The 24,708-nt window shown below is 39.4% G+C and overlaps 1 protein-coding gene across 3 annotated transcripts in view; it reads right to left on the bottom strand.

Moving 5' to 3' along the window:
* The window catches only part of ALMS1 (ALMS1 centrosome and basal body associated protein), a 213,235-nt gene extending 192,088 nt beyond the window's left edge, over window positions 1-21,147 (bottom strand). For all 3 annotated transcript variants that reach the window (XR_004678529.1, XM_035001297.1, XM_035001296.1), the window contains exon 1: window positions 20,815-21,147. Coding sequence is in view for 2 of the 3 variants with exons in the window: in XM_035001297.1 (XP_034857188.1) it covers window positions 20,815-21,132 (318 nt within the window). In the remaining variant the exon portion in view is untranslated. The remainder of the gene's footprint in view (window positions 1-20,814) is intronic.
* Window positions 21,148-24,708: the final 3,561 nt, after the last annotated feature.

Genomic DNA, 24,708 nt, shown 5'->3' on the forward strand with positions numbered 1-24,708 from the left:
TCTTTCCATGAGTCCAGCATTACCTTGATCCCAAAACCAGACAAAGATCCCACGAAAAAAGGAGAATTACAAACCAATTTCTATGATGAACATGGATGCAAAAATTCTCACTGGGGCGCCTGGGTGGCTCAGCCATTAAGCATCTACCTTCAGCTCAGGTCATGATCCCAGGGTCCTGGGATCGAGCCCCACATCGGGCTCCCTGCTCCGCGGGAAGCCTGCTTCTCCCTCCCCCACTCCCCCTGCTTGTGTTCCTGCTCTCGCTAACTCTCTGTCAAATAAATAAATAAAATCTTTAAAAAAAAAAAATTCTCACCAAGATACTAGCCAATAGGATCCAACAGTACATTAAAAGGATTATTCACCACAACCAAGTGGGATTTATTCCTGGGCTGGAAGGGTGGTTCAACATCCACAAATCAATCAATGTGATACATTACATTAATAAAAGAAAGAACAAGAGCCATATAATCCTCTCAGTAGATGCAGAAAAAGCACTTGACAAAGTACAGCACCTTTCCTTGATTAAAACTCTTCACAGTGTAGGGGTAGAGGGAACATACCTCAATATCATAAAAGCCATATACAAAAAGCCCACAGCAAATAACATTCTCAGTGGGGAAAAACAGAGCTTTTCCCCTAAAGTCAGGAGCACAGCAGGGATGTCCACAATCAACACTGCTGTTCAACATAGTACTAGAAGTCCTAGCCTCAGTAATCAGACAACAAAAAGAAATAAAAGGCATCCAAATTGGCAAAGAAAGAAGTCAAACTCTCACTCTTCACAGATGACATGATAGTCTATGTGGAAAACTCAAAAGACTCCACTCCAAAATTGCTAGAACTCAGTTGCATTTCTATACACTAACAATGAAACAGAAGAAAGAGAAATTAAGGAGTCAATCCCATTTACAATTGCACCCCAAACCATAGAATATCTAGGAATAAATGTAATCAAAGAGGCAAAGGATCTGTACTCAGAAAACTACAGAACACTCATGAAAAATTGAGGAAGACACAAAGAAATGGAAAAACGTTCCATGTTCATGAACTGGAACAAATATTGTGAAAATGTCTATGCTACCTAGAGCAATCTATACATTCAATGCAATCCCTATCAAAATACCATCAACTTTCTTCACAGAGCTGGAACAAATAGTCCTAAAATTTGTATGGAACCAGAAAAGACCCTGAATAGCCAAAGGAATAATGAAAAAGAAAGCCAAAGCTGATGGCATCATAATCCCGGACTTCAAGCTCTATTACAAAGCTGTCATCATCAAGACAGCATGGTACTGGCACAAAAGCAGACACACAGATCAAAGGAACAGAATAGAGAGCCCAGAAACAGACCCTCAACTCTATGGTCAACGAATCTTTGACAAGGCAAGAAAGAATATCCAATGGAAAAAAGACAGTCTCTTCAACGAATGGTGTTGGGAAAAATTGGAGAGCCATATGCAGAAGAACGAAACTGGACCATTTCCTTACACCATACACAAAAATAGACTCAAAATGGATGAAAGACCTAAATGTAAGAAAGGAATCCACCAAAATCCTAGTGGAGAACACAGGCAGCAACCCCTTGACCTCGACCGCAGCAACTTCTTGCTAGACACGTCTCCAAAGGCAAGGGAAACAAAGGCAAAAATGAATTATTGGTACTTCATCAAGATAAAAAGCTTTTGCACAGCAAAGGAAACAGTCAACAAAACCAATAATACATTATATGTTAACTTAAAAATAAATAAATAATAATAAAAGTAAAAAAAAAAAAAAAAAACAAAGAAAAAAAATTTAAGCCCCAGATGAAACAGAAGATTTGTTAATCACAATCTGGTTTTACAGGAATTACTAAGGGAAGTTCTTCAGGATGAAAGCAAGTGACACCAGTGAGTAATTCAAATTTATGGAAAACAACAAAATGAGCCAATCAAAGCAATTTTGCAGGTAATTGCAAAAGACAGTATAACTGCGTATTTCTTTTCCCTTCTTCCTTTCACTGATTTAAAAAAGCAACTGTAGGGGCACCTGAGTGGCTCAATCAGCTGGGAGTCTGCCTTCGGCTCAGATCATGATCTCAGGGTCCTGGGACAGTCCTGTGTCAGATTCCCTGCTCAGTGGGGAATCTGCTTCTCCCTCTCCCTCTGATCCTCCCCACTTGTGCTCTCTCTGTCTCACATAAATAAATAAAATCTTAAAAAAAATAAAAATAAAAAGCAACTGTATGAAACAATATATATATATAATTGTATTGTTGGGCTATAACATAGAAATACATTCGATAATGACAGCACAAAGGAGATAACAGGAATAGAGTCACAATGTAATAAGGAAATGACACCAGATAATAACTCAAAAGGGAAGAAATGAGTGTAAAAAAGGGAAAATAAGGTTAATATATCAATCTCTACAAATATATAATTGTTATTCTCCCTTCTGCCAAATTCTTCAAAAAAACCTAAGATTTTTTTTTAAATGTTAGCCATTATTGTTATTTTTTTAAAGATTTTACTTATTTATTTATTTGACAGAGAGATAGAGAGCACAGATAGTCAGAATGGCAGGCAGAGGGAGAAGGAGAAGCAGGCTCTCTGCTGAGCAGGGAGCCCAATGCAGGGCTCGATCCCAGGGCCCTGGGATGATGACCTGAGCTGAAGGCAGACGCTTAACTGACTGAGCCACTCAGGCACCCCAAAAAACCTAAGATTTTATGAAGTTTTAACTATAACAATGTATTGCTGAGTATGTAACATACAGACCTATGCCTCGCAGTAATAGCATTAAAAAGGGATAGAGAATGGACCTATATGGGCATAAAGTTTCTATATGTTATTGGAACTAAGTCCTAATGAATCTGAAGCAGATTCTGATAACTTAATATGCATACTGTAAGCCCTAAAAATAACTCAAGAATTATAATTTTAAAAATTAGAATAAAATAAGAGAAAATTATCTACTTAACATAAAAGGTGGCAATATAAGAAGGACTAAAGGAACAAAACAGACATGAGACATATAGAAAATAAAAAGTTAAATAGAAATAAATCCAAACATATCAATAACACTAAATGTGAGTGAACTAAATAATCCAATCAAAGGCATATGTTGTGTTAGACTGCATGAAAAAGAAGATTCAACTGTATGCTGTCTATAGGAGACACACTTTAGGCCCAAAAAGACAAACAGGCTGAAAATTAAAGGATAGATAAAAAAGATTTACTATGCAAATAATCAAAAAAGAGGTAAAGTGGCTATAGTAATATCAAGATGAAACATATTAAAACATAATAAAATGCTTAAGAATAAATTTAACCGGGGCGCCTGGGTGGCTCAGTTGGGTTAAGCAACTGCCTTCAGCTCAGGTCATGATCCTGGAGTCCCGGGATCGAGTCCCGCATCAGGCTCCCTGCTCAGCGAGGAGCCTACTTCTCCCTCTGACCCTCCCCGCTCTCATGTATTCTCTCTCATTCTCGCTCTCTCAAATAAATAAATAAATCTTTATTAGAAAAAAAAAAAAGAATAAATTTAACCAAGGAGGTAAAAGACTTGGTACTCTGAAAACTATAAAACACTGGGGGCGCCTGGGTGGCTCAGTTGTTAAGTGTCTGCCTTGGGCTCACGTCATAATCCCAGGGTCCTGGGATCAAACCCTGCATCGGGCTCCCTGCTCTGCGGGAAGCCAGCTTCTCTCTCTCCCACTCCCCCTGCTTGTGTTCTCTCTCTCATTGTCTCTGTCAAAAAAAAAAAAAAAACACCGATGAAAGAAATTGAAGACAACACAAATGGAAAGATATTCCATGCTCATGAATTAGAAGAACCAGTATTGTTAAAATGTCCATACTACCCAAAGAAATCTACAGATTTAATGCACTCCCCATCAAAATACCAGCAACATCTTTCACAGGACTAGAACAAATAATCCTAAAATTTGTATGGAACCACAAAAGACTCCAAATAGCCAAAGCAATCTTGAAAAAGATGAACAAAACTGGAGGTATCACAATCCCAGATTTCAAGATATACTGCAAAGCTATAAAAATCAAAACAGTATGGTACTGGCACCAAAAAAAACAAAAAACAAAAACCAACCAAAAAAAAACAATACATAGATCAATGGAACAAAACAGAGAGCCAAGAAATAATATAATATTAATAACAAATATAAATTGATTATATAATCAGTTAATGTTTGACAAAGGAGGCAAGAATATCAACAAATGGTGTTGGGAGGGGCACCTGGGTGGCTCAGTTGGTTGGGCGACTGCCTTCGGCTCAGGTCATGATCCTGGAGTCCCTGGATCGAGTCCCGCATCGGGCTCCCTGCTCGGCGGGGAGTCTGCTTCTCCCTCTGACCCTCCCGACCCTCTCCCCTCTCATGCTCTCTCTCTCAGTCTCTCTCTCAAATAAATTTAAAAAAAAATCTTTAAAAAAAAAATGGTGTTGGGAAAACTGGACAGCTACACGCAAAAGAATGAAACTGGACCACTTTCTTACACCATCCACAAATAGTATATGAAATAGCGGAAGGGGACTAAGAGCATACTAATCATGAAGAGCACTGAGTAATGTATAGAATTGTTGAATCATTATACTGTACACCTAAAACAGATGTAATACTGTATATTAACTATACTGGAATTAAAATTTTAAAATATTTTTTAAAAAACATATTGAAACAAAAAAAATTACTCAAGATAAACAGGAACATTTCACAATGATAAAAGTCAATCTACCAAGAATGCATATTAAAAATCCATATGCACCTAACATCAGAGCCCCCAGTAAAAACTGAAAGAAATGAAGGAAAAATGGACAATTCAACAATAATTAGACTCCAATACTCCATTTTCAAAAAACTGGATATTCTATAAATGATTTTTTTTAAAGATTTTATTTATTTGTCAGAGAGAGAGCACAAGCAGAAAGAGTGGCAGGCAGAGGGAGAAGCAGGCTCCCTGCTGAGCGGGGAGCCCAATGCAGGACTCAATCCCAGGACCCCAGGATCATGACCCGAGCCAAAGACAGCTGCTTAACCAACTGAGCCACCAAGGTGTCCCCTATGAATGATTCTTGGACATTAAAAAAACAGAGCAAAAGTCATTTACTTTCCTATATACCAACAATGAACAACTGGAATCTGAAATTTAAAACACAATACCATTTACACTAGCACCCCCCCAAATTAAAGCACTTAGGTATAAATTTAACCAAATATGTACAAAATCTATATGAGGCAAACTATAAAACTCTGATGAAAGAAATCAAGGAGGAACTAATTACCATGTCCATGGTTTGGAAGACTCAATACTGTCAATATGTCAATTCCTCTCAACATGATGTATAGATTCAACACAATTGCAATCACAATCAAAATTCTAGGCAAATTATGTTGTAGGTATTGACAAACTGATTTAAAGTTTTTAAGGAAAGGCAAAAGACCCAGAACAGCCAACACAAAATTAAAGACAAAGTGGGAGAGCTGATACTACCTGACTTCATGACTCACTATAAAGCTATAGCAATCAAGACCGTGTAGTATTGGGCGCCTGGGTGGCTCAGTCGTTAAGCATCTGCCTTCAGCTCAGGTCATGATCCCAGGGTCCTGGAATCGAGTCCCACATCCGGCTCCGTGCTCCACGGGGAGCCTGCTTCTTCCTCTCCCACGCCCCCTTCTTGTGTTCCCTCTATCCCTGTCTCTCTCTGTCAAATAAATAAATAAAATCTTAAAAAAAAAAAAAAGACAGTGTAGCATTGGCAAAAGAACAAATAGATCACCATAACACAACAAAGCCCATAAATAGACCCAGATAAATATAGTCAACTAATCTTTGACAGAGGAACAAAGGCAATATAATGGAGCAAAGACAGTCTTTTTAACAAATGGTGCTGGAACAACTAGACATCCGCAAGCAAAAAAATGAATCTAGATAGCAATTTTACATGCTTCACAAAATTTAACTCAAAATCAATCATAGATGTAAACGCAAACTGGGAAATTATGAAAACTATAAAACTCATAGAAGATAATATAGGAGAAAACCTAGATGATCTTGGGTATGATGATGAATTTTTAGGTACAACACCAAAGGAACAATCCTTGAAAGAAATAATTAATAAATCAGACTCATTAAAACTAAAAACCTGTTCTATGAAAGACAATGTCAAAAGAATGAAAAGACAAGCCACAGACTAGGAAAAAATATTTGTAAAAGACATCTGATAAAGGACTATAAACCAAAATACACAACCCTTAAAATTCAATGATACAAAAAACAAACAACCCAATTAGAAAATGGTCAATAGATGTAAATAGATACTTCATCAAAAGAGATATACTTCTGGAAAACAAGAACATGAGAAGATGCTCAACATTATATTATCATTAGGGAACTGTAAGTTAAAATAATGAGATCATCACTATACACCTACTAGAATGGCCAAAATCCCAAACACTGACAACACCAAATGTTGCTCAGAGTACAGAGTAACAGGAACTCTGATTCATTACTGAATGATGATGGGAATGCAATATGGTACAGTCACTTTGGAAGACAGTTCGACAGTTTCTTACAAAACTAAACACACTCTTAGCATACAATCTAGCATTCCCATAAGCCAAAGCCTGATCCACAGCAAGGCCTTAACTCTTCAATTGAATGAAGGCTGAGAGAGGTGACAATGCTGCAGAAAAGTCTGACACTAGCAGAGGATGGCTCATGAGATTTAAGGAAAAAAGCCATCTCCATAACAAAAGTGTAAGGTAAAGCAGCAAGTTCTGATGTAGAAGGTGCAGCAAGTTATCCAGAAGACCTAGCTAAGATAATTAATGAAGGTAGCTATACTAAACAGCAGATTTTCAATGTAGACAAAACAGCCTTATGTTGGAAAAGATGCTATCTAGGACTTTCATAGCTAGAAAGAAGTCAACACCTGGCTTCAAAGCTTCAAAGGACTGGCTGACTCTTGTTAGGGACTAATGCAGCTGGTGACTTTAAGTTGAAGCCAATACTCATTTATCATTCTGAAAATCCTAGGGCCTTTAACAATTATGCTATATCTGGGATGCCTGGGTGGCTCAGTCGGTTAAGTGTCTGCCTTCGGCTCAGGTCATGGTCCCAGAGTCCTGGGATTGGGTCCCACATCAGGCTCCTTCCTCGGCAGGGAGCCTACTTCTCCCTCTGCCTGCCACTCCCCCTGCTTGTACACTCTCTCTCTCTCTCCCTCTCTCTGACAAATAAATAAATCAAATCTTAAAAAAAAAAAAAGAATTATGCTAAATCTACTCTGCCTGGACTCTATAAGTGAAAACACAAAGCCTGGATGACAGTACATCTACTTACAACATGATTTAATAAATATTTTAAGCCCACTATTGACACTTACTGCTCAGGAAAAAAAAAAAAGATTCCTTTCGAAATATTACCACTCATTGACATCGCACTTGCTCACCCAAGACCCTTGATGAAGATGTACAATAAGACTAATGTTGTTTTCATGCCTACTAGCACAACATCCATTCTGCAGCCCATGGATCAAGGAATCATTTGGACCTTCAAGTCTTATTATTAAAGAAACACATTTCATAAGACTATAGCTGCCATAGATAGAGATTCCTCTGATGGATCTGGGAAAACTAAATTAAAAACCTTCTGGAAAGGATTCATCATTCTAGATGACATTAAGAACATTCATGATTCACGGGAAGAGGTCAAATTATTAACATGAACAGAAGTTTGAAAGAAGCTAACTCCAACCCTCATGCATGACTGTGAGGATTCAAGACCAGTGGAAGAAGTAACTGCAGATATGATGTAAATAGTCAAAGAACTAGAATTAGAAGTAGAGCCTGAAGATGTGACCAAATTGCTACAATCTCATGATAAAACTTTAATGGATGAGGAGTTGATTCTTATGAACAGGAAAAGAAAATTCTTGAGATGGAATCTACTCTTTGTGACAATGCTGTGAAGATTGTTGGAATGACAACAAAGGACTTAAAATATTATATAACCTTGTAATGGCAAGGGTTTGAGAGGACTGACTTCAATTCCGAAAGAAATTCTACTGTGGAGGAGCGCCTGGGTGGCTCAGTTGGTTAAGCATTCAACTCTTGATTTCGCTCAGGTCATGATCTCAGGGTCATGAGATGGAACCCCGAATTGGGATCTGCACTCAGCAAGGAATCTACTTGAGGTTCTCTCTCCCCCTTTCGCTCTGCCCCTCCCCCTTCTCTCTCTCTCCCTCTCTCTCTCTCAAAATAAATAAACCTTTAAAAAAAAAGTTCTACTGTGGGTAAAATGCCATCAAATACCATCACATACTACAGAGAAATCGTTCATGAAACCAACAATCAATGTCGCAAACTTCATTGTTGTCTTATTTTAAGAAATAGCCACAATCACACCAGCCTTAAGCAACCACCACCCTGATCAGTCAGCACTTACCAACATCATGGCAAAACTCTCTACCAGCAAAGATTACAACTTGCTAGAAGCTCAGATGATGGTTAGCATTTTTTAGCAATAAAGTATTTAATTAAGGTGTATACATTGTTGTTTTAGACATAATGCTATTGCACGCATAACAGACTAGAGTATAATGTAAACATAACTTTTATGTGCACTGAGCAAACAAAAAATTCCTTTCAACTTGCTTTACTGCAATATTCAATTTATTGTAATGGTCTAGAACCGAATCTGCAGGGGGAGGCGAAAAGTAGCCAGTTTGAAATACACCAGAGCATTCTGTTCTGTTCTTAATAAGACCTGCCCTCAGAAGAAACTATTTTTACCAGAGCCTGACGCACTTGGGTTCTACCAGAGACTAAGAGACCTAGGGGAAGGGAAATAACTAACTCCAGCTTGCTCTGGCCTTCAACATGGGCATAAAGAAATACCCAACTCCAGCCCCCTTTTAGCCTTCCTGTCTCACTTAAGAGGCAGACAATGAAAACCCCAGTGAAAATCACAGCCAGGGGGAGGGGGGAGACTGAGACCTAATAATAGGACTACAGAACACTTCCCCCCCACACACACACCTTACTGCATCAATAGGGCTCCTGATAATAATAGGGGAATAGAACTGAAAGCACATCTCAGATCTTATTTAAGAATAAATCCTTAGTGGGCGCCTGGGTGGCTCAGTTGGTTAAGCGACTGCCTTCGGCTCAGGTCATGATCCTGGAGTCCCGGGATCGAGTCCCGCATCGGGCTCCCTGCTTGGCAGGGAGTCTGCTTCTCCCTCTGACCCTCCTCCCTCTCATGTTCTCTGTCTCTCATTCTCTCTCTCTCTCTCAAATAAATAAATAAAATCTTAAAAAAAAAAAAAAAGAATAAATCCTTAGAGAAACCCAAAGATAACAGAGAAGACAAAAACAAGTTCACCAGAGGAAATTTTAGCCTCTAACACGTAAAGCTACAGCAAACAGTAAAAATCTTACCTCTAGCCAGATAAATATAAAACTTCACACTAGGGTGCCTGGGTGGCTCAGCTGGTTGGGCGACTGCCTTCGGCTCAGGTCATGATCCTCGAGTCCCGGGATTGAGTCCCACATCGGGCTCCCTGCTCAGCGGGGAGTCCGCTTCTCCCTCTGACCCTCTTCCCTCTTGTGCTCTCTATCTCTCATTCTCTCTCTCTCAAGTAAATAAATAAAATCTTATAAAAAAAACTTCACACTGAAGGCCTATTTACTTCAGTTCCTTTCATATCATATTCATTTAGTAAATATCTGACTTTGAACAAAAAATTAAAAGACATACTAAAAGGCAAAAACAAACAAAAACCGTTTGATGGGACAGAGCAAGCATGAGAACCAGACTCGGATATGGCAGAGATGTTGAAATTTCAGTTTGGGAAGATAAAAAAAGTTCTGGAGATGGATGATGGTGGTGGTTACACAATAAATGTGTAATGCCACTTAAAAATGGTTAAAATGGTAAATTTTATGTTATATTTTACCACAATAAAAAAAAAGTCAAGGAGAAAAAAAATGAGCTATCAAACTGTAAAAAGACATGGAGGAAACTTAAATGCATATTGCTCGGTGAAAGAAGTCATTCTGAAAAGGCTACATACTGTATGATTTTTTTTTAAATTTATTTTATTTTATTTATTTGACAGAGAGAGAGAGAGAGATCACAAGTAGGCAGACAGGCAGGCAGAGGGAGAGAGAGAAGCAGGCTCCCTGCTGAGCACAGAGCCCAATGTGGGGCTCGATCCCAGGACCCTGGGATCATGACCTGAGCCGAAGGCAGATGCTTAACCATCTGAGCCACCCAGGCGTCCCCTGTATGATTCTAACTACATGATTTTCTGGAAAAGGCAAAAACTATGGAGACAGTAAAAATATCAGTCATTACTAGGGTTTCAGAGGAAGAGAGAGAAGGATGAAGTAGTACAGCACGGGATTTTTAGAGCAGTGAAACTATCGTGTACGATACTGTAATAGTGGATATATGACATTATACATTTGTCAAAATCCATAGAACATATCAAGAGTGAACCCAAATATAAACTATGGACGTTAATTAAAAATAATGTATCGATATTGGCTTACTAATTGTAACAAATGTACCACACTAGTATGAGATGTTAATAATAGGAAAAATGGGGAGGGGGAGGGAATATACAGGAATTCTGTATTTTCTGCTTAATTTTTCTGGAAAAAACTGCTCCCAAAAGTCTACTTTAAAGAAAGGATAGGGGCGCCTGGGTGGCTCAGATGGTTAAGCGTCTGCCTTCAGCTCAGGTCGTGATCCCAGGGTCCTGGGATCGAGTCCTGCATCGGGCTCCCTGGTCCTTGGGAGCCTGCTTCTCCTCTGCCTCTCTCTCTCTCTGTCTCTCATGAATAAATAAATAAAATCTTAAAAAAAAAAAAAGAAAAGATAGCCACCTTGACAAAAGACCAACAAGGAAATATAAAATGTGAATGCCACCATAAACAAAATAGATCTACAAATATAATAGAACATTTCCCTCCCAGAGCAGCAGAATACGCATTCCTCTCAAGCACCCATGGAACATTCTCCAGGACAGACCATATGTTGGGCCATAAAACAAGCCTCAAAATTTTTTAATAATTGAAAACATGAGGGGCGCCTGGGTGGCTCAAGTCGTTAAGTGTCTGCCTTCAGCTCAGGTCATGATCCCAGGGTCCTGGGATTGAGCCCCGCACTGGGCTCCCTGCTCTGTGGGAAGCCTGCTTCTCCCTCTCCTACTCCCCCTGCTTGTGTTCCCTCTCTCACTGTGTCTCTCTGTCAAATAAATAAATAAATAAAATCTCAAAAAAAAAAAAAAAAAGAAAACATGAGAAGTTTATTCTCCAAATAAAACAGAATAAAGGCAGAAATTGGTAACAAAAGGGGCGCCTGGGTGGCTCAGATGGTTAAGCATGTGCCTTCGGCTCAGGTCACGATCCCAGGATCCTGGGATCGAGTCCTGCATCGGGCTCCCTGCTCAGCGGGGAGCCTGCTTCTCCCTCTGCCTCTCTCTCTCTCTCTGTCTCTTACGAATAAATAAATAAAATCTTAAAAAAAAAAAATTGGTAACAAAAGGAAATTGAGTAAATTCACAAATGGGTGGAAATTAAGCAACAGACTCTTAAATAAGCAACAGGTCAAAAAAAAAGAACTTGCAAAGAGAATTTTCAAATATTTTGAGATGATAACAAAAATACTACATACCAAAATTACGGATTGCAGCTAAAGCAGTGCTGAGAGGGAAATTTATAGCTACAAATGTGTACATTACAAACAGAACAAAGATCTCAATCAATAGCCTACCCATGCACCTTAAACTAAAAAAGAGAAACTTAAACCCAAAGAAAACAGAAGGAAGAAAATAAGACTTAAATAGAAATAAATGAAATAGGGACACTTGGGTGGCTGGGTTGGTTAAGCATCTGCCTTCGGCTCAGGTCATGGTCCATGGGGTCCTGGGATCGAGTCCCACATGGGGCTCCTTTCTCAGCGGCGAGCCTGCTTCTGCCTCTCCCTCTGCCACTCCCCGCTTGTGCTCGCTCTCTCTCTCTGACAAATAAATAAAAATCTTTAAAAAAGAAAAGAAAGAAATGAAATAAGAGAATAATGAAAAATCAATGAAACCAAAAGTTGAGTCTTTGAAAATATTCCCAAAATTTAAAATCCTTTAGCCAGACTCACCAAGAAAAAAAGACAGTACTCGTATCACTTAAAATCAGAAATTAAAGGGGAACTTCATTACCAATCTTACAGAAATACAAATAATTATAAGGAAATACTATGAAAAACTGCATGTTAAGAAATTTGAAAACCTGGAAGAAATGGACAAACACCTAGAAAACACAAATTACTGAAACTGATCCAAGAAGAAATAGAAAATCTGAAGAGACATATAGCAAGGAAAGAGAGTCAATTAGTCATTAAAATACTTCCCCAAAAGAAAAGCCCAGACCAATATGGTATAATCTATTAAACAGTCAAAAAATTAATAATGCCAATCCTTAACAAACAGAAAGAACACTTTCAACTCATTTTATGAAGCCAGTATTACCTGGATACTAAGCCAGACAAAAACATCACAAAAAAACTATAGACCATTATCTTGGGACTACAGATGCAAAAATTCTTTTAAAAAATACTAGTAAAATGGGCGCCTGGGTGGCTCAGATGGTTAAGCGACTGCCTTTGGCTCAGGTCATGATCCTGGAGTCCCGGGATCGAGTCCCACATCGGGCTCCCTGCTCAGCAGGGAGTCTGCCCCTCCCTCTCGTGCTCTCTCTCATTCTCTCTCTCGCAAATAAAAAAAAAAATTTTTTTTAATAAATAAATAAATAAATAAAATAAAAAATACTAGTAAATTAGTGTGTGTGTGTGTGTGTGTGTATGTTCCCGTATCTTACTACATGTAAAATATTTATACACCATGATGAAGTAAATTATCCCCAGAATGCATGCTTGGCTTAACAATCTAATATCAATTAATATACCAAATAATAGAATAATTTGACAAAATCTAATACCTTTCATGATAAACAATACTCCATAAACTAGGAATAGAAAGAAATTTCATCAGTCTGATAAGGGAACCTATGAAAAACCTACAACTAACATCCTACTTTCAGTGAAAAAATTGGATGCTTTCCCCCAAGCTCAGGAATAAGACGAGGATATCCATTTTTACTAATTCTATTCAACATTATGCTGGAAATTCTATCCAAGGAAATTAGGCAAGAAAAAATAAAAAGCATTCAGATTGGAAAAGAAAAATGAAACTGTATGTATTCACATCTAACATGGTCTTATATATAGAAAATCCTATGAAGTACAGTAACAATCTATTAGGACTAATAAACGAGTTCAGCAAAATTGCAGGAGACAAAATGAACATACAAAAATCAATTGTCTTTTTATACACTTGCAATGAACAATCCAAAAATGAAATTTAAAAAAAAATTATACTTACAATAGCACCAAAAAGAATAAAAAACTTAGAATTTAAGGAAAAAAGTGTTAAACTTATACCCTGTAAAGTACAAAACAGTACTGAATTTATTTTCAAAAGATCTAAATAAATGGAAAGATATCCTATGTTCATGGATCAGAAGACCAAATGTTGCTAAGATGGCAATACTCCCAAACTGATCTATAGATTCAATGCAATTCCTATCAAAATACCAGCTGGCTTCTTTGTTGAAATTGACAAACTGATCCTAAAATTCATATAGAACTGCAAGGGACCTAGAAGAGCCAAAAAATCTTGAAAAAGAAGAACAAAGTTGGAGGACTCACACATCCTCATTTCAAAACTTACTACAAAGCAATGGTAATCAAAAAAGTGTACCACGGCATAAAGTTGGACATATGGGATAATGGAATAGAATTGAGAGTCCAGAAATAAACCCATACATCAACTGCCAACTGATTTTCAACAAGCGTCCTAAGACCTTTCAATTGGAAAGAATAGCATCTTCAACAAATGGTGCTGGGACAACTGAGTAGCAACATCAAAGAATGAAGCTGAACACTTTCCTCACACCACATACAAAAATAACTCAAAACTGATAAAAAGTCTAAATGTAAGAGCAAAAGCTATAAAACTTAGAGAAAACACAGGGGTAAATTTTTATGACTTCACATTCAGCAAGTTTCTAAGACAGGATAAACAACGACAACAACAACAAAAAGATAAATTAGACTTCATCAAAAATAAAAACTTCTGTGCTTCGAAGAACACTATCAAGAATGTGAAAAGACAACCCACAGACTGGGAGAAAATACTGCAAATCAGACACCTTATAAGGGAATTTTAAATTCACATTATGGAAAATATGAAGACTATATAAGGAATTCTTATAACTCAACAGCAAATAGACAAATGACTGAAATAAAAATGAACAAAGGACCTAAATGGACATTTCGCCAAAGAAGATATACAAATGGCCAATAAGCACAAGAAAAGATGCTAAGTGTCATAAGCCATCAGGGAAATGCAAATCAAAACCACAATGAGATACCATGTCACATCCACCAGGATGGCTACAGTCTAAAAGTCAGATAATTATGCAGCACCTGGGTGGCTCAGGTGGTTGAGTATCTGCCTTCTGCTCAGGTCATGATCTCAGGGTCCTGGGATGGGCCACCCCCCCAACTGGCTCCCTGCTCAGCAGGGAGTCTGCTTCTCCCTCTCCCTCTGCCCCTCCCCACTGTTCGTGCGCTCACTTGCACACACTCTCCCTCTCTCTCTCTCTCAAATAAATAAAATCTTAAAAAAAAAAAAAAAAAAAAAGTCAGGGACACCTGGGTGGCTCAGTGGGTTAACCATCTGCTTTCAGCTCAGGTCATGATCCCAGGGTCCTGGGATCAACTCCCGCATCAGGCTCCTTGCTCAGCAGGGAGCCTGCTTCTCCCTCTGCCTGCTGCTCCCCCTGCTTGTTCTCTCTCTCTCTCTCTTTCTCTCTGACAAATAAATAAATAAAATCTTAAAAAAAAAAGTTAGATAAGTGCTGACAAAGACGTAAAGAAATTGGAACCTTCATACACTGGTTGTAGGAATGTAAAATAGTGCAGCCATTTTGGGAAACAGTCTGGCAGTTCCTCAAAGGTTAAACCACATGTCCAGCAATTCCACTCCTAGATATACACCCAACAGAAATGAAAACATGTATGCAAAAACTTGTACACAAATGTTTACAACATTATTCATAATAGCCAAAAGGTAGAAAAAAAACAAATATTCATCAATTGATGAATGAACAAATAAAATATATCCATACAATGGAATATTATTCAGCCACAAAAAGGAATAAAGTACTGATCCATGCTATATACATGGATGTTTCCCAAAAACATGCTAAGTGAAAGAAGCTAGTCAAAAAAGACATATTATTCCTTTTATATTAAATGCCCAGAACAAGCAAATCTAAAGAGAGAAAAAAAGTTGATTAGATTAACAGTTGATTAGGGGAATGGAAGATGAGGGGATACCTAAAATGTCCAGGGCTTGGGGGTATTTTTTGAGATGACAAAAATGTTCTAAAATTGACTGTAATGATGGTTGCACATATCTATTAATATACTGAAAACCACTGAATTATGTACTTTAAATTAAGGATAAATTGTATAATATATGAATTATATCTCAATAAACCTGCTGAAAATGTTTTTAAATAAGCCAATTAAGCATTTAAAGAAAGCATTCAAGTAAAATAAAAATATAGGGAAACAGTAAAAGATGAAAACTGAAATTCATGTATTAAATGATGAAAAGCAATAGAATTAAACTTAAATCCAAGAGCTGTTTCCTTCAATGAATAAAAAAGCAAAATAAATAAATCCTTAGATCAAGAGAAAAACAAAACATAATCACATAAAATCAAGAATGAGAAATGGAAATAACTACAGATGCAATGGAAAAAGTAAGGAATACTGTGTAGCACTCCCATTATAATTAACAGGAAATTCTTGCTGAAATAATTTTCTACAAAAATCATAAATGACCAAAATTAACCAAGAAAAGTGAGTCTATATAAACCAAACCCTAAAAGGAACCCAAAGGCAAAGCAGTTTCATTAGTGATTATTTTTCAAACATGCAAGAAAAATTCTTACATTACTCAAACTGTTTCAAGGCATAGAAAAATAAAAATCCTTCCAGTACTTTGTATGAAAATGGTATAATATTGATGCTAAATTTGACAAAGACAGGTTAAGAAAACAATTTTTTTACACTTAAAACCATAATCATTTATAAAATATCTGCAACTAAAACCCAGCAATTCCGTAAGAGAAAAACACACTACGGCATAGTTTTTATTCTAGGAAAACAAGAAAGGATTTAATATTGACTAAAATTTGTATTAACAGTTCAAAAAAGATAAAGTATACACTGTGGACAAATTTGGAGATGGGGTAGAAAGGTGAAGAAGGGGTTCAGGCCTGTGTTCTCTTCTTCTATGAAATGATAACCTGATGGGAGGGTGTTGAACCACCCGCAAAGGCTAGAAGATAAAAGAGTGAAGATGTGTAAGAAGCTGAAGGAAGAAACATACAAAGATTTCCAAACACTGTTGATGACACAGTTAAAAGTTGGAGACCAAAGGGGTGCCTGAGTGGCTCAGTTGGTTAAGCGACTGCCTTTGGCTCAGGTCATGATCCTGGAGTCCCAGGATTGAGTCCCGCATCAGGCTCCCTGCTCAGTGGGGAGTCTGCTTCTCCCTCTGACCCTCCCCCATCTCATGCTTTCTCTCTCTCAAATAAATAAATAAATAAAATCTTTAAAAAGAAAGAAAAAGTTGGAGACCAAGAATTTCTGGTAATACCAATCCACATAACCAAATTATTTTCCCTAGCACAGCTCAGAAATTTAAATTCAGGAATTTTAAGGAGAGGTGTTTGAAATGATCCATGTTGAATGGTCTGCAGGGACCAGCGTTAAGGCCAACACAGTAAAGGCTCTGAACCACTCACTTCCCTGAACTCTTAAAAAGACTTGGTTGTAAGGCTGGGCACATTTTGCTCTGAACTTACTCAGTCCCGTGCCTTAGCTCAGTCTCAGGAACAGTACTACAAACTTAATCACTACCTTATACGTTACCATTAGTACATCCTTATGATCTAGTAAGAGATAACATGAGTGAAGCAAATTCTTACTATTTTGTCATTTAACTTGAGACTAGACTGAATGAAATTAATGTTTCCTATCATTTGGTCTCATCCTTTTAATACACTGCCTTAAAAACTACACAACAAACTCATCTTTTTTTTTTATTATGTTATGTTAATCACCATACATTACATCATTAGCGTTTGATGCAGTGTTCCATGATTCATTGTTTGCATATAACACCCAGTGCTCCATGCAGAATGTGCCCTCTTTAATACCCATCACCAGGCTAACCCATCCTCCCACCCCCCCTCCCCTCTAGAACCCTTAGTTTGTTTCTCAGAGTCCATAGTCTCTTATCTTTAAATGGTGCAGTTGGTTAAGCAATGGAAGGACTCTTGGTTTCAGCTCAGATCATGATCTCAGGATCCTGAGATCAAGCCCCAGGTCAGGCTCCATGCTCAGTGTGGAGTCTAAGACTCTCTCCCTCTCCCTCTGTCCCTCCAGGCACTTGCGTGAGCACGCTCTTCCATCCTCTCTCTCTCAAATGCACTCTCACTCTCAAATTAATAGAGAAATCTTTAAAAAAATAAGATTTTATAGTACATAAATGTCTAGAAAGACACATATTAAAATTTCTCCTTTAAACACTTTCCAACTTATGCCAGTAAATTTTAATGTCAGTGAACTAAAGCAAAAAAATCTTAATACTCTTTATATCATCTTAAAACTATCTTTACTACAGAACACCTTCATGTATTCTCCAAGGTAAACAGGGAAAATATATCTCATTTCTCTTAAAAACAAAACAAAAACAAAACAAACAAAAACCACACTTATGGGGGGACAAAACACTGGGCTCTAAGAAGCAAGGTTTTTATTACACATAGATTACTGTTAAATGGGATAATAGGGAGACAAACCGTAAGAGATTCTTAATCATAGGAAACAAAATGAGGGTTGCTGGAGACGAGGGAGGTGAAGGGATAGGGTAATTGGGTGATGGATATTACGGAGGGCCAGTGATGTAATGAGCACTGGGTGTTATATAAGACTGATGAATCACTGAACTATACCTCTGAAACTGATAATGTACTATATGTTAATTAATTTAATTTAAATAAATTTAAATAAATAAACTATTTGATTTGATCATTTGTCTTGAATCATTCCTTCTCTTACATTGCTTTATTTTAGATTTAGAGTTCAATTAGGTGGAATTATGGTGCTGTTTTCCTGTGGTAAGTGCCTTTTAAATAAAATCATTTAACCAAGGGGGAAAAAAATAGGATAATAATTTTTCACATTGGCTCTAATAAAAGTTAAAGTGGCTTAATATGCTCTTCCTCTAGGCTTAGCGATGTAAATTTCAAATACTAATAGTTATTTAAACAAGAAGTCATAGAACAAAGTAAGTTAGGAGACCTCACCCATAAGCATGGCTTTAATTATGGTCTATATGCAGATAACTTACAACTTGAAATTTCCAAACCTAGACTTCTCCTCTTATCTCCAGAACCAATCTTATAATCTTAACACTCATCTCAGCCAATCCCATCAGCCCCTCTCTTCATCGCTCCCACCATTAACCTGGCCATATCTCAGTATTTGACACAACCATTCATTGAACAATCTAACACCCAGACACACTGTTGCCTTCATGTTCCACATTTAATCATTAGTGTAGTAATAATGTAAAATTAATGTATAAGTGTGATGATTTCACCTCTTAAATATATATATTTTTAATTTGTTAGAGAGAACGAGAATGAGCAGAGAGGAGGAGCAGAGGGGGAGGGAGGGAGAGAGAAGCAGACTCCCTGCTAAGCAGGAATTTCCCCCGACACCAGGCTCAATGCCAGGACCTGGAGATCATGACCTGGGCTGAAGGCAAACGCTTAAGCAACTGAGCCACCCAGGCGCCCCTACCTCTTAAATATTTCTTGAATCAGTCTACTTTTTTCTATATCCACCAACACTTTCCTGTTCCAAAATATTATCAACTTTTGCCTGGCAATGCTGCAGTGGCTTAATAATTAGCATCCCTGACTTACTGCTACTTCCCACCCCATCCTGCTGTCAAAGCTGTTCTCCACTCTGCTACAAAGTGGTCTTTTTGAAACACACATCTTATCATTGAAAATGTTTTAAACATTTCCCAAATTTAACAATTCCATTTAAACAGTTCCAAAGCTCCAGAGATAAAGCCTTTATCCATATTGGCCTTTGGTTCCCTGGAAATGCCATGTTCTCTCCAACAGCACCTTTCCCTCAACTGGGAGATTTTCTCTTCCCTTTGGCTAGTTAACCTTTTTCGTCAGACCTTAGCTCTATCAGAACTTCCTCAGGGAAGCTTTCGCCAGCTTCGCTAACAAGGTCAGATTCCCTTACCGTATGCTTTCAAAGTATATTAGCACATATCAGTTTTACTCTTATTTATGTGGCCAACTAAATTTTGTCTGCCTTCTTCTTACCTGAACACTAGAAAGGCAGAGGTTAAAAAAAAATGTTTGGGTTCACCAAGATTCCTTAGCATCCAGCATGACACTGTGAATGCCCATGGTGAATGCTCAATGAATTAAGTGCCCAACAGAATACTTACCAGGCAAAACAATAACTATTACTCTTTAATGATCAACAGTCCATAGGATTTAAGTCCAAAAGAACTTTCTGTGATGATAGAACTATTCTATATCTGCACTGCCCAATAATGCCACTAGTCAAGTGTGGCTACTGAGCACTTAAAAAGTGGTTAGTACAACAGAGGCACTGAATTTTTAATTTTATTTAATTTTAACTAAATAAGATGTAAAGAGCCACATGTGGCTAGTGATGGCTGTGTTGAACAGCACAGGTCTATAAAGTCTCTTCTCTGCCTTTTCACTTGTACTTTGTTCACTCTGCACAGTTTATATCTTGTCTATGGAGCAGTCCTAGACAATAAACACTAGGCTTCTTTTGGTCCCTACGACGTGCCCTGCACAAAACAGAAACTTAATAAATGTCTGATGATTTGATATTCAAACTGAACAGCAAACCTTTTTTTTTTTTTTCCTCCCTGAAAAGCTAATGAATTAAATGTAGTTATTTTCAAAATGGTCTTCAGGAGCCGACCATAAAATCAACTCTTTCTCCCTTGTGTACTACCTTGTGCTTTCTAGTTTTCCACACTGGAGCTGCAGCATAAGCCTTCTGCTACCTACGGGGGACTCCCCTTTATTGCTACAAACAAGGGTCCGGAGAAGTAAAACAGGTGAGGAGCCTCTGGAGACTAATCATGTAGTGTCCATAATCCACAGCAGTCCCTCAAGGAGAGTCCTGCCCTTCAGGCATACTAATCTGTCGCCCCAAGAGAGTCCCTGGAGAACCACTCTCTCCACTCCTACAAACGCCCTTTTCCCCTCCAGCCGGCTTAACCTACACCCGCTAGGAATACGGACTCTGGGAACAGCTGGTGTAATTCAAAAGGCCCGGGACCCACAGAGAGCGGGGAACAAGAGAGGTCTTTGCCATAAAGAATGGGAGACTTGGCGGAGTCAGCCAGAACCTGGGAAAAAGTGGAGGCCCAGGACGCGAGACGGCCCCTACAAGCCTTTAAAAGCGCGCTTATTATTTGTCCGGCACCGCGACCGGCAGCGAGCAGGGGGCAGCGGCGCAGAGAGCAGGCTGAGCGCGCGAAGACGCCCCGTCACCCTGCCCGACGGCCCCCCCATCTCTCCCCGGCCCGGCTCACCTTCTCCAGGCCGGCCCGCTCGTCCTCCGAGTAGCGGTGCCTCGAGAGCGACGACGGAGGCGAAGCACCTTCGGGGTGCGCCTGCAGCCAGGCCTTGGCCTCCTCGTCGTCCTCTTCGTCCGTACGCTCCCGAGGCTGGCTCTCGTAGTTAAAGTCCGAATCCAGCTCCCGCCTCTCCTCCTCCTCCACCTCCTCCACCATCACTACCTCGTCAGAGTCCAGGTTCGCCCGCTCCTCCGCCTCTTCCGTCTCCTCCTCCTCCTCCTCCTCCTCCTCCTCCTCGAGCTCGCCCGGCCACGGTAGCTCTTCAGGCTCCATATTGGTGTCTCGCGCTAGGAGGCAGAGGAGGAGGGGGAGAGGGGAAGGGGGAGGGAGGGGAGGGGAGGAGAGCTGACAGGCGGTTGCGGCCGCGCGCAGGCGCAAAGACCGCCACCGCCTCGCGCCCGGCGCGGCGCGGAACGAACTGGGCGGGGCAGGGAATGAAAGCGCGCGTTGCTAAGGACGCCCCGCGGAGGCCAGAGGTGTGGCTGGGGCTGGCGAGGGAGGGGCGTCACCCTCGTCACTCGCTGGGATCTCGCTCACAGTGCTGAAAGCTCACAATAAACCCGGACTGGGCTCCTCTCGAGGGAGGGGAGAATTTAGTCTTCGACTGAGCAAGGCCAAAGCTGAATTTTGCCCATGCACCGAGGGGAGATCAGACCCTAGAACAAACCCATGATAATCAAACTTGCAAACTTAACTTTTAAAGGTTGAGTGCCTGCTGGGCGACAGACAGGCTGTATGATGGGCACTCGAACCTAGCAGTGAAAAATGTCTGGGGCGGTAGAGGGGTTAAGAACGCCACGCTTGGGGCGCCTGGGTGACTCAGTCGTTAAGCGTCTGCCTTCCGCTCTGGTCATGATCCCAGCGTCCTGGGATCGAGCCCCGCATCGGGCTCTCTGCTCCGTGGGAGGCCTGCTTCTCCCTCTCCCACTCCCCCTGCTTGTGTTCCCTCTCTCCCTGTGTCTCTCTCTGTCAAATAAATAAATAAAATCTTAAAAAAAAAAAAAAAAAAAGAACCGGACGCTTGGTATCAGAAAAAAGTAGAAGTTTGAATCCCGACATCGACACTTAAAGCTGTGTGACTGAGCCTCTATAAAATGATAAGAGGCCATCACATAGGATGGTTGTGATAATTAAAGCAGATAACCAACGTGCAGTACTTGGTGGTAGGTATTATTCATTGATTATTGTGCAGTAACTCATTAAATGCTCACAGTTCTGTGAGATGAGTATTATTACCATTTCATATTTGAAGAACTCTAATGCTCAGAGAAATAACTTGCCCAAAGTCTCTTACCTAGTAATTGGCTGGCTGAGTTAGTGCCATCCCAAGTCTTCTGTAGATCCAGTAAATTGCCCTGGCCCAGACCTATCAGCTGATAAAGGATAAAGGGCAAGTATTTGTACTGATAGTACATATATTTTTAGGTTAGTCAGTGACTTTGAAATGCTTTAGAAACAGAGATTTCCTGACTATTTCAGGAACTCCTGTAAAATGAATAGCAAATTAAAGAATCTTGAGAAGCTTTGCTATTACCTAAAGAGATAGCCATAATTAGAGTCCAGTGAAAATTCTTATGGTATCTATCCACAATAGCAAAGATAAATTGACAATGATATCGAACCAACATTGGTGGGGTAATTTTTAGGGGTATCGCCAAGGATGTTATGTCCTATCTGCCAATGACCCAATTCTAGCAAAACTATAAAGATAGAAGTATACTGGAGCCAAAAGCCTCAAGGCTCCTACGAACACCTCTGAATGAACTGAGTACATTCAAATACGACTCTTCTTATGACAGGTTGAGGCTTTTCCTTACTGGAGAGCTTTGGATGTAATGATAGAAAAAAATTGTTTGATTTTGTATTCCTGACTTGAGAAATCCCAAGGTACCTCTCCAGTAACAGGTACATACATTTCAGTGATACTGTTATTAAATAATTCTGTAAACCTTTACCATTTACTTAGAAACTCCACTATCCTTATCATCCACAAATTTCAGGAAAATTAAAGGGAACTAATGGAATTGTAAAAACTAATTATTGAAGCTCTCAGAAACTCTCAAATTTCCAAGGCCCAAAGTAGTTCCATTTGTCTTGATAGCAATGACATCAATCTATTTTAAGACCCACAAGTTATCTCCTTCTGAGTTAATAACAGGTGCCCTTGTGTATTTGGGAATCCTTTCCAATACTAGATTCCACCTTAATACAAGTTGATATGACTAATTACTGCAAAGGACCCACACTATAACTCCTGTTTTATCAACAATAAAGCAACGAAGCATTTCCAAAGCACCCACCTAAGCAGCTTCTGCGTGATCGGAAATCTAGAGATTCGGACTTCTGAAAAAGCATCAGAAAAAAATTTCCATTGATCCTCAGTGGAAAAACCTCATCAGGCATGGTTAACAACAAACCAACAGTGAAACTCCAAAGGCATTGATCCTTGGATTCATGTTACCCAACTAAAAATACATGCATCATTTTTTTCTGGGATACTGGATGTCTAATTCATTGGAAGACCTCAAACTGAAGATTCTTGGGAATTCTCCAGAAGCTGCAGACTACAGAAATGGATAGCTTATGCCCATTACAACAGAACAAGATTAATTTTCTGATTCTTCAGCATCCTCTGTCCTACCACTAATCTTGCCTATTATGGTTTTGGACAACCTTTATTAACTACAGAATGATTTCTCTATATGATCTCCCTTATCTTCATACTGTTACTTTTGACTCCCTATGCTCTTTTGCCACTTAAGACAAAACAATTTTAAAAAAGAAAGAGGGACACCTGGGTGGCTCAGTTGGTTAAGCATCTGCCTTCGGCTCGGGTCATGATCCCTGGGTCCTGGGATCGAGTCCCAGTCCTGCATCGGTTTCCCTGCTCAGCGGGGAGTCTGCTTCTCCCTCTGCCCCTCCCCCTGCTTCAGCTCACTCTCTGTTTCTCTCTCTCTCTCTCTCTGAAAAATAAACAAATAAATACAGTCTTTAAAAAAATAAAAAAGAAAGAAAGGGGGCGCCTGGGTGGCTCAGTCAGTTAAGTGTCTGCCTTCAGCTCAGCTCTGATCCCAGGGTCCTGAATCGAGCCCCACGATTCGAGGCTTCTCCCTCTCTCTCTCTCTGCTGCTCCCTCTGCTTGTGCTTTCTCTCTCAAGTAAATAAATAAAATAAAAAAGAGAGAAAGAAAAGAAAAGGAGAGGGAAGGAAAATAATACTCTCTGGTGTGTTTTTCTCAAACCCTAGCTACTGCTCTTAATTTTACAGCTGAAATGTATAAGTCTTTTCAGCAGCTTCCACATTCCAAGTTGACAGTCTGAAAGACAAACTGATGTCTCCTGACTCTGAGCCTTCCAGAGAACAGACTGGAGTTCTTCAACTACACCATCCTTTAAACAAATGGCTGTATCCTTGAGTTACACCAATATGTCCCTATATCTTTTCATGCATTCTCCTTAGGAACTAAGACACAGGATGATGTGGAGGATGGCCCTGGTAGAGAAAAAGAGATCAATAAGGAAATAACAACAGTACTTCAGATGATGAATGATAGGATGCAGATAATGGCGTGGAGATAGGAGAGGACAGATGCAAAAGCTACATGGAGATGACATCAGTAGGACCTGGTGACTGGGTGTGGGGAGGAGAGGTAGGAGGAAGGAGTAAGATAAATCCCCCATTTTAGTTTGGGCAGCCAAGCTGATGAAGGAAATACAGAAGTAGAAACATGCAGGTCTTTAGGGAAAGGTCAAGAGTTCAATCCTTAGCATATTGAATTTTAGTTGCCTGAAAGCTATCCAGTTAAGGATGTTCAGGTAGTAGTTGTAGACACAGGTCTGGGACTTGGGG

Source organism: Mirounga leonina, unplaced genomic scaffold (genome assembly GCF_011800145.1).
Source record: "Mirounga leonina isolate KUSES-001 unplaced genomic scaffold, KU_Mleo_1.0 Mir_125, whole genome shotgun sequence".
In the NCBI taxonomy this organism is placed as follows: Eukaryota; Metazoa; Chordata; class Mammalia; order Carnivora; family Phocidae; genus Mirounga; species Mirounga leonina.